The 12,186-nt window shown below is 48.1% G+C and overlaps 1 protein-coding gene across 4 annotated transcripts in view; it reads left to right on the top strand.

Moving 5' to 3' along the window:
* Window positions 1-12,186, top strand: part of FUBP3 (far upstream element binding protein 3) — a 49,175-nt gene that overhangs the window by 26,949 nt on the left and 10,040 nt on the right. For all 4 annotated transcript variants that reach the window (XM_019728855.2, XM_019728858.2, XM_019728856.2 and 1 more), the window contains 6 exons: window positions 1,885-2,047; window positions 3,308-3,406; window positions 5,887-5,991; window positions 7,301-7,403; window positions 8,191-8,291; window positions 10,476-10,617. In XM_019728855.2, coding sequence (XP_019584414.1) covers window positions 1,885-2,047; window positions 3,308-3,406; window positions 5,887-5,991; window positions 7,301-7,403; window positions 8,191-8,291; window positions 10,476-10,617 — 713 coding nt within the window. The remainder of the gene's footprint in view (window positions 1-1,884; window positions 2,048-3,307; window positions 3,407-5,886; window positions 5,992-7,300; window positions 7,404-8,190; window positions 8,292-10,475; window positions 10,618-12,186) is intronic.

A 12,186-nucleotide genomic window follows, 5' to 3' on the forward strand; every position in this document is an offset into this window, starting at 1 on the left:
GATGGGGAGAAATGGAAGGGCAAGACTGTTACTGAACTCTGTCCATCTGTGCGACAGTCAGACGCTCTGTAGAGAAGGACCTGGGTGGTTGCCACACCAGGGGAGTTTGTCTCTTACTTAAACACACAAGGGATCCCCTTCTAAAAAACCCTATGGAAAGTCTCAGAGCTGTCATGACACCACCTTCATAAACCAGCTTCTGAAGAGGGTACGTGCCCCTGCCTGAATGCTCTACCTACCTGGCTTCTCCCTGTTGATACCCCCTTTACCTGAGCAGGTCTGGGTCAGTAAGCCGTCCTGGTACAGGCCCTTTGCCTGGAGCTCATCCCATTGCCCCGCTGATACTTGTGAGCCTAATAAATGGACTCTAAACAGCCGTTGTTCTGCTCAGACCGGCCAGCAGGTGTTTTGACTTTGGGGGCCCTTGTCAGAGTCCTCAGCCCGGCCTGGCAGCCCTACCTCGTACACATGCGCAGAGCCTTGTGCCAGATGGAGGCCTCAGATCCAAGAACCTCCTGGCAGAAGGGGGTGTACTAACTCTGCGTCTGCTCACTTTCCTCTTTCAATCTACTGAGTAGCAAGGCACTGGGGATAGGGTGCTAAGATTATGTCTGCCTCGGTAGGTAGGGCTACTTTATTGTTTCCATTGCTCGGGGAGTCGAGATGAGTTTGAATCCTCTTGTTCTGCGGTAACATTGCAAGCAGTGAACCAGAACAAATAACTGGCAGGTGTGTATTATAGGGCAAGCGGGGTGGTTTTGCTGGAGTCCAGGCATTTTTCTTCCAGCACAGGTTAATCTAGTACACAAGCAAAATATTAAAAAGTTGCTGAGAGTGAGAAGATACTTGAGGCTGATTCTGTCCTCGAAGGCTCAAGGCTACAAAGGGCAACGTCATTTCCTGCCTTTCTCTTCTCTTCTTCCTACTCTAACCATTCCTGCTTCCTGTCCTTCGCAAGCGGTGGAGGCAGTGGGATTATAAATTTAGGAAGGAACAATGTTGCTGTCTTCGGTGCACAGTACAACCAGCCTGTTTGGTAGTTGAATTCTTCCCTGTTAGAGGAACCAAGAAATAGATTGTCCATGGTGATTTGAAGAATAAATACTGCAAATCACAGCCAGGGGAGATTCTGGTGCAGAAAAGCATATTGGCCGGACAGATGGCCTCGGGAGGCTGGGTTGCACTGTTTTGGCAGTGCAGCCTTCCTCTCCTGCCTCCAAATAATATCAGCACAAAACGGTATGTGAAATGCAGGGTCCTGAAAATCTGACATGAAAAGCACAAAGCAGGTGGATATGACTAGGGCTGCATCAGAGCCCCTGCCGCCGCCACTTTCATCCCCTTGAAACCAAACTGGTGACGCATAGCCTTAGCTTAACAGCCATAGAGCAGTCTGGGCAGTTATGGAGAAGAAATTCAGAATCGGGGACTTCAAATGATGACTACTAACCCTTGCTTTCTTTCTTCCCATCTCTCTCATTGCTCTCTCCTGCCTTTTTAACAAATGTCTAGTGAGTGTGTACTCTCTTGAGGAGGGTTATGCTGGACTGGGGAACAGCGAGATGCAAAGAGCTCAGAGGTGGTCTCTGCCACCAGAGCAGCTGACATTCTAATAGAAGTGACATGTTTGTGGAGTGAATACAAGACACCAGCACAAGCGGAGGGCAGACTTGCAAGGGGGTTGTGTCGGAATGTTGGTATTGTGGCGTGTTGCTTTTAAATTCCAGGCCAGTAGCGTGGCGGATGGCAGCGGCCTCCCGGGGTGTGGGGGCCGGAGCTGCCGCTGGATGGAGGGCGGCCTTGACTCCTTCGTGTTTCCCTTCTGTGGGTACCTCGAGCATTCATTTAATGCCGATTCCCTTGTGATTCTTTTCCCTCCCAAAGACAAGCCAAACGGCTCCTGGGGCAGATCGTGGACCGCTGTCGGAACGGACCTGGCTTTCATAATGACATAGACGGCAACAGCACGATCCAGGAGCTCCTCATCCCTGCGTCTAAAGTGGGTCTGGTCATCGGCAAAGGAGGGGAAACAATAAAGCAGCTGCAGGTATGCGAGCCCTCTGCAGAGGTCTCCCTCTCCCCTCCCCTTCCTGGCTGGGGCGTCCGTGTCAGAACTCTGACTTCCCCGGCCGAGCGGGCTCAGTGGTCCATGGGCAGGGCGCCCCTCCGAACCTCTGCCCAGTGATTCCTCGGTCCTTCCCTGCGGTAGCTATTTTCTGGGAATTGACTGTGGCCAAGCCAGGTGCCAGGTATGATGCCAGTCGTGGGGCCCCGTGAACTTGCAACAACCACTGCAGTGAAGCTCTGTTACCATCAGACGACAGCACCTCAGCTGAAAAGACCGTGTCCGGAGCCAGGGACCTCTGGGCCAGCAGCACTCCCCTCGTCAGCTGTGTGACCTTAAACATGTCCATGAACTTTTCAAAGGCCCAGGTCTTCCTCTGTGACAGCAGCCTCACTGTGGTCCTGCAGCTGAAATAATCCCGTGCTGTATATTTATATAAGACCCCCTCGCACACAGCCTCTTGCTGAGCAGGTGCCTGGGAGTGTTAGCTGCTCCTAGCTCCAGAATCCCTCCCCCGGGACCCGTGGGGCCAAATTTTGCAGAATTTCGCAACCCCAGCAGGTTCTGAGGCTGCACTCTGCAACCAAAAGCGTATTTCCACAGCTAAACATAATTGTCACACTCACGGAGAGGACTAGGAATATGCTTAGATGACTTCAGGTTGGTTTTGCTGCCAAGTTAGTTAACAAACAAACTTTTATTTCAGAGCTTTGTAGCTTGTAGAAGTTGTAGGTCAGGGACTGTGACCTGCCCTGTGACCCTCTCCTAGCCCAGTCCTCAGACTGGGAAAGGCACGCTGGTGTGGCCTCCCAGAATCCCAGCTTGGGGTCCCTGCTCATGGGCTCTGGGCAGCTTCCGCTCAGAGGCCTCTTCACCTTTGCGTGGAATGGGCACGTTTGCCTCGCTTAGCTGTGCGGAGGCTCTAACCAGATGTTAACTAGAGTGCTCAGCTCAATGCCTGGCATTTCATACAAATAGCTCATCAATATTCCAGAGCCTAGGAAAGGAGGAGAGTTGGGGAAATGGTTTTCCACATCACACTCGGAAGCTTTCTGGCGTGGCATGCCCGGCCCGTGCATCAGCATCCTCAGAGGCCAGCTTCATGGGTGGGGTCAGAGGGCAGTGCCTGGGGGGGGGGGTCATGTCTTATTGTGGACGTGACCCAACCCCTCGCGTCATCTTGTGCTCTCCTACATTCTCATTCGTGACAATGAGGGCTGTACTGGGATGTGTGCCCCACAGGAGCGGACAGGTGTGAAAATGGTCATGATCCAGGACGGCCCATTGCCTACGGGGGCAGACAAGCCTCTTCGCATCACTGGAGACCCGTTTAAAGTACAGGTAGGAAAGCAACTGGATCCGGCAGGTCCTGGGTGGGGGTGTCACCTGGTAGTAACTCGTAGAGCTTGTTTGTCATTTAAGAAATGATAAAACTGGTGTTCCTTTAGTTAGGGTAAGTTATTAATATTTTCCCAAAGCAGATTTGATGATGGAAAGAATTTAGGTTTGTGTTACCCAGTCTCAGAGCCACTAGCCACATGTGGCTATGTAAATTAATTCAAATTAAGTAAAAATGGAGTTCCTCGTGTCCCCAGGCCCTATTTTGAGGACTTCAGAGCCACATGAGGATGGTGGCTATCTCATAGGCAGTGCGTACATGGAGCACGTTTCCTTCAATGCAGAAGGTTTCATTGGATGGCGTAGCACTGGGCCTGCGGTCAGCTCAGATGCAGGCTCCGTTTGGTTCTTTCTTGCTTGTTCTCTCTCGGCCCATTTTTGCAAGACCTTCAGCTGTGGTGGGACACAAGCAAAGGTGTCAGCACCACACGAGGCATGTGTGCCCTCCGAGCAGGCGTCCTGTGTCCTGAGATCCCAGGCTCAAAGGGCATGTCTAGTTTTAAGTCACCTGGGGTGGTTCCACCCTCCAGCTCTTGCTGTTTGTTCGCAGGAACGTGAGTGGGCTGTGAGCGTGGGGTGGTGTATTCCCGGGAAATACGAATGCTCCTTTTTCTGTCTGCTGCCGCCTGCCTTGCCTTGGCTGCACTTAGAGTAGGCGCCCCGTCAGGCACAGCTCTTCCGGTGGGAGCTTTGGGGCTTTGGCGCAGGGGAGGTTCCCAGCCTCTGGCAAGGTATTTCCCCCAATTCTTACCGCTGTTGTTCGGCTGAACTCGAATTGATATTGTTGTTTTTTCAAGATACATGTGTAAAATAATGCTTTCAAAACAGGATTGAGGGGCAGTGATTAAAATGGTTTCTTTCCTCAGGCCCCAGTCAGTGATGCAACCCTTCACTCCCCTCCTGCAGGCCAGGGTTCCCCAAGTGCCTCCTCCCGCCCCCAGAGTTTCTGACCTCTGTGAATGTGAACAGGTGGGCTTTTTAAAAATCAGACGGCATCTAATCTTGGCTCACGGGACTCAGCCAGCCCAGCTTGTGGACTCCACGTGGGGTTGAGATGTCGTGGGACTCGGGGGGAACCGGAGAGCAGGCCTGCTGGAGAGTGTGCTGGACAGCGCCTGCCCCTTCCCCCCAAACCCCCCCCCCACACACACACACACACACACTTGTTTTCCCTCTTGGGACATTTGGTTTTAGCTTTGGCAGAAAGAATACCTGAGCCAAGAGTTTATTTCACTGGATTTCATGTTTCATGAATGTGCAGCAAAGTAATTATAACGAAAGGTATTTTGTGTGTGTTTGTTTTTTATTTTAAAACTATGTATTCCACATTTTTTACCTGGGGAGAAGCTGTCTGTTGTATTCAGGGTAAATTGTTGTTTGGTTTTTCTTTTTCCTCTCCCCAACTTTTTATTATGAAAAAGACATACAGAAAGGTTGAAAAGAGGTACAGCAAACACCTGTGTACCCTCATCCTACCTATCATTTTGCCGTTTATGTGTGTATTTTACTTTTTATTTTTTTGCTTTGGAATTTGTAAGTAAGTGGAAGGTATTATGACTCTCCATCCCTAAATCCTACAGCATGTATCTCCTCAGAGTAAGAACTTTCTTCTAGAAAACCAGGCCTGAGAAGATAACGGTATTCCCATAACAGTCCATATTCAGATTTCCCCAAATGTCCTAAGACTTTAATTGCCATGGGGGTGGCATTGGTTTGGTTTGGTTTTTCAGAACCAGGACTCGGTCTGGGCTCCCATGTTACCTTGAGTTGTCGTGCACAGTTGATCCTTGGTGCAGGTTCCTGGGGGGCTGGTACCGTGTGGGCACAGTGGGTGGGCTGGCTTAAGTATGTTCTCTGGGGAGAGGACACTGAACGTGCCTCGGAGAGAGTTGGGTCAGGGGATAGTCTTGCCAGTCAGTAATTGGGATATTTGATCTCAGTGCTGGAAGGTACTTTAGGGCTTGCCAGCTGGCCTCTTCCCTTTACCTCCCTGGAGCTCCTTTGCAATGGGATGGATGCCTCCGTCATGTCCTCCTTCTCTTGAACCTGCCCACAGTCAGAGCGCTTGGAAAATCCTCCCCTCACTAGAACGAAATGACATGCCGGAAACACCTCAGGGTGCCAGTGAGGAAGCTCGGACCCAACACAGATGTGCAGACCCTACTGCAGCTTAAAGGAGGGTGGGCCCTTGTCTGGGCAGACGTTTTGAGCAATGTAAAGAACCTGGCATTTAGGGTTTGATATATACCACTCTCGCCAGCAGCCCGCCCTTCCCATGTAACAATGACACAGTGAGTGAGTTCTCCCACCGCCGAGCGTCTTCTGAGTCTTTAAGCCCCAATACATGTTGCGGTTTCACCTGGTGTCATGTCTTTTTTCAGGATTTTGTCTTTTATAAGTGTCTTTTATCTGTGTTTATACAGCAAGCAAGAGAAATGGTATTAGAGATCATCCGAGAGAAAGACCAAGCTGACTTTCGAGGTGTACGCAGTGACTACACCTCCCGAATGGGAGGAGGCAGTATAGAGGTATGCTTGAATTACAGGTTAGTAGGCAAAATGAGGTTAAAGGTTGTAGGTCACCGGTCTGTTGGCTCTTTAACCTTGAGCAAATGATTTAACTTTTGTCTCATCTGTGAAACCTTATGAATTCACTCGCTTCCCAGGGTGGGTGTGAGGACAGATTGGGACAGTCAGCCGTAGTAAGGGGAGCCAGCTGCATGCTTTTCAGGGCGTGGGGCCATTCTCCCTGGTTTTGAGATTTTGCTGAAGACCAAAGTCCAAATTGTCCAAATTCTGATGGTGATCTGTTGTGATTTTATCAAATTTGGAATCCAGATTTATTGGTGAGGTGGAATGAGATCAAAATCAATGCTTTGGAATGAAATTTTGATATATGCTACTACATGTATGGGCCTTGCAAACATCGTGCTTAGCAAAATAAGCCCAGAGACAGAAGGACAAATATTTATTGTATGATTCCAATTATACCTAAATAGGCAAATTTGTAGAGACAGAAAATAAAATCAAGGTTTCTAGGGACTGGAGAAAGGAGTTGCTATTTACTGGATCAGAGTTTTTATTGTGGATGATGGAAAGGTTTGGGGTATAGATATCCGGGACAGTTATACAACATTGTGAATGTATTTAATGCCACTGAATTGTATACTTATGAATGGCTCGAAGGGTATATATTGTGTATATTTTACCACAATAAAAACAAATGAAAAAAATATTTTAAAGGATCACTAGTATAATGGACACGTATATGGTATATTTATGTTATTTCATAGAATTTGGAAGATAAATTAGCTGTTTTTAATCTTTTATCTATTTATAAGGTTTATTCTTTACTTCATTTTTATAACTATTTTGATCAAGTCTCAGACTTACTGGATTCATTTAATGGGCAGGAATGCAATTATGAACCACAATAGTTTTAAGAGGAAAAAAAGGCTTTATTATATCATTTCCAGGAATGCACTATAATAAAAATCAAGTTGTCACACACACACACACACACACACACACACACACACACACACACACTCTGTGTTTCCCTGAAAATAAACCCCAGTTAAGATCGTCAGCCAGACTGGCACACTTAGTATGTTATGACGATGTTCCAGAAGATGACATGACTGTATTTGAATAAATGTAGATTGTTGTACATGAAAAAATAAGACATCCCCTGAAAATATGTCTTAATGCGTCTTTTGGAGCAAAAATTAATATAAGACCCGGTCTTATTTTCAAGGAAGTACGGTGTATACATAACATCCTTTCAGAACAGACAGGTTTATAGAAAAGCTCTGATGTTTTGTTTTTCTGTGCTTAGGTGTCTGTTCCTAGGTTTGCTGTTGGGATTGTAATAGGAAGAAATGGGGAAATGATCAAAAAGATCCAGAATGACGCTGGTGTGAGGATTCAGTTCAAACCAGGTTGGTTTTAATGATTTTCAAAAACCCTAAGCATTATGAAGAATTAAAAAACACCTTAACAACTCAAGGACTTTGTAATTATCCCATTTATGACGTGTTTTTTTCTCTCTCTTTTGCAACATTCTGTTACCAAATTACCAATCTAAGTTTCTCCTCTGGGCCCTCATGTCTTTCTGGCTTGGTTACCCTTGTGGTTCCAGAACACTCTGCCTGGGGTTTCCAGGGCTTCCCTACCCCCACCCCCACTTAGACTGATAAAATTGGGGGAAATCAACATAGCATTTCCAATTTTTAATTTTGCCAAGTAAAGACTTTAAAAAATAATCTGTTATTTTGATTTCATAAAATAAAAGATAACTTAAAACCATAAAAAAGGACAGACATACTAGAATAAAGGACAATTCTTTACATTTTATAAATTTATGTTTAGAAGCAAAATTGTCTCCAGTGTCTTTAGCTTTGTCATTTTTCTGAAGATGGAAAAACATCACAGTGGGCTAATTTTTGGAAACTATTGCCAGAGCTCACCTGTTCTCCTTGGCCTTTTTTTGTTTGGTTGGTTTTGGTTTTGGTTTCTTCAGTGATATATTTCTTAAATATCTGTAATTGCATAAGTATTGGCATGGGCCATGAAAAGCTACGTAGCCGTATCCATACGTTTTCCGTATCCACAAGACGCCCTGAGTCTGGTGATGTCCTGACTGCTCCTTTAGCTCTGGTGGGAATATTGATGGAAATCTGATTGACCTTTGTCTCTTCTAAAGTTGGGCTTTTCCTAATCCCGCAGATGATGGGGTTAGTCCAGAGAGAGCTGCACAGGTCATGGGAGCCCCTGAGCGATGTCAGCATGCAGCACACGTCATCAGCGAGCTTATTCTTACCGCCCAGGTGGGTCCGGCCCTCTGGAGTTCACATACCTCACCCAAGAAAGTGGCAAGTGTCCCAAGGGGCTGTGGGGCCACACCACAGAGCTGTCCTCCCCTCAAGTCACCTTCATGGGAACACGCGCTCCTGACAGTTATCTCCCTCCAGGCTGACAACCAGCAGCTTCTCTACAGCTGTCTCTTTCCTGCCTCCGCCCCACCCCCCACCCCCCGCTAGTTTATTACTCTTCTGCCTTTATTATCCCAGAATCTAGACTTTCTTTTTTTTTTTTCTTTAAAGTTTATTGGGGAGACATTTGTTAGTAAAGTTACATAGATTTCAGATGTACAATTCTGTAATACATTATCTGTGTCTCACATTGTGTGTTCACCACCCAGAGTCAGTTCTCTTTCCATCACCATATATTAGACCCCTAGATTTTCTTTCTGCAGTAGGTGCCTGACTTTTTAAGCTGTTTGGGAAAATACAGTGCAGATGACCAAGTTTCAGACAGTTGAGTGTACTTAGTATAAAACTGTAAGTAAAATCTAATCGTAGCTTTAGAAAGCACTTTCTTCTCCTCCAGCATCTTGTAGTTGTCTTCCTGCACTGGGTTCCGTGCACCTCTTTGTCTGGAATTTGAACAAGCTGGTGTGATATTGTTAGCATCTCCACCTGCCCCCGTTGTCGGTACCTCTGGGGAACCACTACAACTGATGATGGGCTGGCATACCCCCCAGGCACCTAGGACTGAGGAAGTCTGGGGGCGATCGGAGCTGAAGAAAGAAGCAGGAAATTGGCAACTGTTGGCCCAACTCTGCCAAAACCTCTCTAGGCCAAGTCTTCTCAGCAGCAAACAGAGTTTTACCCCAGGTGGTGCTCCCCATGGGATCCCCTAAGTCATCTGGGCATGCATGCTGAAGGAGCGAATTTATAGACCCCATCCCAGATCTCCTGAATCAGCATATCCAAGACTTGGGCTTGGGTCTCAGCTAGAGTCACAGGCACGTCTCAGGATTAGACAGGTTCAGGAAAGAATCACTAAATGAGCTCTCACATCATTTTTAGTGGGAAGAGTTCGTGAACCCACAACTGCAAAGGCTGTGAGATGATTAGGGGGCAGCCTTGTTCATGAGACCATGGCACACCCAGAAAGTTGGTTATGTGCGTGTATGTTTTAACATAAATCCCTAAATGACCTTGTTTACTTGTCATTTGGTGCTTCCAAAAGCACAGGGCAGGAAAAAGGCACTCCAGTTATCCACTTTCTGCTGGTTTAGATTCTGGGTCAACATCCACTTGTCTCTTCATCGATATGGGCAGGTTTTGCCAAACGTTTCTTCACCATGTTGCACGTCTGTTCAGCTTCTCCCTCCCGTGAAAGGAACGCTCAGCTCAGTGAGGTTTCCCCTCAATATTGAAAAGATGTAAATGCTGCAGCTTCCAAGGGACTCAGGACAAAGGCTGGAATGGGATGTGTTGTCGTTGAATGAAAGGAATCTTCTCAGATGTGGGTTTTGCTCTCTGCTGTGGGGACAGTGTGACAGTGAGTCAGGGACTTCTCCAGCCCCAGATCACGGGTTCTGGCCTGGCTAGTTCCCTCTTTGGTGGAGTGGGACAACTGGTTTTTCTTTAAAATCCTTTTGTCATTTTTGCCGTGGGATTACTAGTTGTTCTGACTCATAGAGCAGTGTCCGAATTGTTCTTTATGGGAGCCTGGTCAGGGGAGTGTCAGAAGTCATACATTGCCACTTATGTGACACTTTCAAAGGCCCGTAGCTTTTCAGCATCTAATGTCTGGCTTCTGGTAGGCCCAGTATGTGTCAGCCCCAGGAGAGCACAGCCTCAGCCAGCATTGAGAAGAAAACCAACTCCTACACCTGGGAGGAGTGCCCAGCACTGCCAACTCCAGGGAAGATCCTTGGGCTTCAGGCCTAGGAGTTTATATCTGGCTGCCTGTTTTAGTTGGGGCTATTTGTGCTGTTTACGCAACCACGTGTTTATCTGCATGTGTCCTCCTTGAAGACGCCTGTGATTTGTGTTAATTCTGGTTTTAAAGAGCACTTTAGAATCTGAAATGTGGAAAGGACCTCAGGTTCTGATGTGTGGCGTTGATTACAACCTGTCACTTAACCTCCTCCCTGGAGATGGAAAGTGGTGCTGGTGGCAGTGGCAGAAATCTTCACTTGAGCTTTGCTTCCTTCCCAGGAAAGAGATGGCTTTGGAGGCCTCGCAGTAGCCAGAGGAAGAGGTCGTGGCCGTGGCGACTGGAGTGTGGGTACCCCTGGTGGAATCCAGGAGATAACATACACAGTGCCCGCGGATAAGTGTGGCCTCGTCATCGGCAAAGGTAAGAGGCTGCTGCTGGCTTCCCGTCCGGCCCCCCGCCCCCCCCCCCCCCCCGCCCCGCCAACTGTTTCACCTGAGAGCAGACAGGTCACATACAGTACCTCTGGGGCACAAAGTCAAGTCTGTTTGCTGCCCTTGACTGAAGGTGCCAGGTCGTGGCAGCCGCGCCCTTGTGCAAAAGCCCTGCTTTGCATGGGGCTTCTCGTGAATGAGGGCACAGCGTACGGACAGGCGATAAGTCCCACTGCCCATTAAGCGGCTTAGTTGTTGAAAAGGCGCCTGGCACAGGCTGAATGTCTGCCTCTGAATGTTTGTCAGTCGGCTGCTTAGTAATGAACTCACCTCTGAGGAACTCGGAGGAACAGTTAAGATAATTTCCTCAAGTGAAGACTGCTTTCTGAGAAGTTATGTCACTTTTTTCCTCAGTGGATTTGGGGATTTGGTCTTTATTGACACAACATGTGAAAATGGTTTTTATACTTTCAACACATTCACCATGAGTAACAGACACCCTGTGGAGGAAAATAAAAATTGATTTGTTGTTTCTAGGCATTTTAGAAAACATTAGGTAGAAACCCTCGTTAAGGGCTGGTGGGGCTCCTTTGCACCCCTCAGTGAGAAGCAAGGCAGATTTCTAGGCCATTGTGGCTCTTTCATCTGGGCCGGCCTTGGGGCCAAGAGGAGCCGCGGAGAGGGGACTGTGGCTCCTGGGGCCCCTCCCCGGCTGCAGGCTCAGCTTCTGTGGGCTCCAAGCAAAGCCCCGCTGCGGCAGGAAACTTGCACTTGGCATTGGGTCTCGTATTTGAGTAAATAAAAATCAGCCTTATCCCCAGAGTTTCTCCAATTTCTGTGATCGCCAGGCATCTCTTAGTTGTCAGGGGCTGCTAGTATTCCATGCAACGTGATTTGGGGATGTCCCCACCAACACACACTGAGGCCACCACAGCACATCCTCACGAGGGGCCTGGATGGGAGTTCCTCCTCCTGACCCTGTCACTCACCTCCCAGAATCAGCCCTGCCTGTGACACTGTGTTTCTCACGCTCTTTCACAGCGTTTCTCTCCTGTATCTGTGTCGGTTTCAGATTATTAACCTCTCAGAGGTGATCGGAGCAGTGTGGGTTGGTTTTAATTCTCCAGCAGGGTGTCCGTGCTGATGGGTGTGTAATGGATGTTGTTAGCCGCCCAAATGCTGGGATGGGTCAGACCCACTCCCCAGCCGGCAGCGTGGCTGCCGTGACAGTAAATCCCCGTGATGCCTGTAGGTTGAGAGTCTTGTGAGAACCGTTTGCCCTGTGAGAACCGTTTTGACCACTAGGTTTTCATGTGAAAGTGTGTCTCTAGCCACTGGCAGAGCCTGGCCGTCCCCACTGTGACAGTCCCACAGTCAGTGAAACCTCGGTGTTCACAGGACATTCTCTCGTAGCTTGTCATCTGCGTGATTCCCAGAGGAAGCAGTGACTCTGGCCGCAACCTTGAGAAGCCGAGGAAAAGTTTTATTGGCGGGGGGCGGGGGATTTCTGTACTTACCCTGCCCCAAAAAGAGCTGGCATGACGCATGCCTCCTCCTT

Source organism: Rhinolophus sinicus, linkage group LG04 (genome assembly GCF_036562045.2).
Source record: "Rhinolophus sinicus isolate RSC01 linkage group LG04, ASM3656204v1, whole genome shotgun sequence".
Taxonomy (NCBI): Eukaryota; Metazoa; Chordata; class Mammalia; order Chiroptera; family Rhinolophidae; genus Rhinolophus; species Rhinolophus sinicus.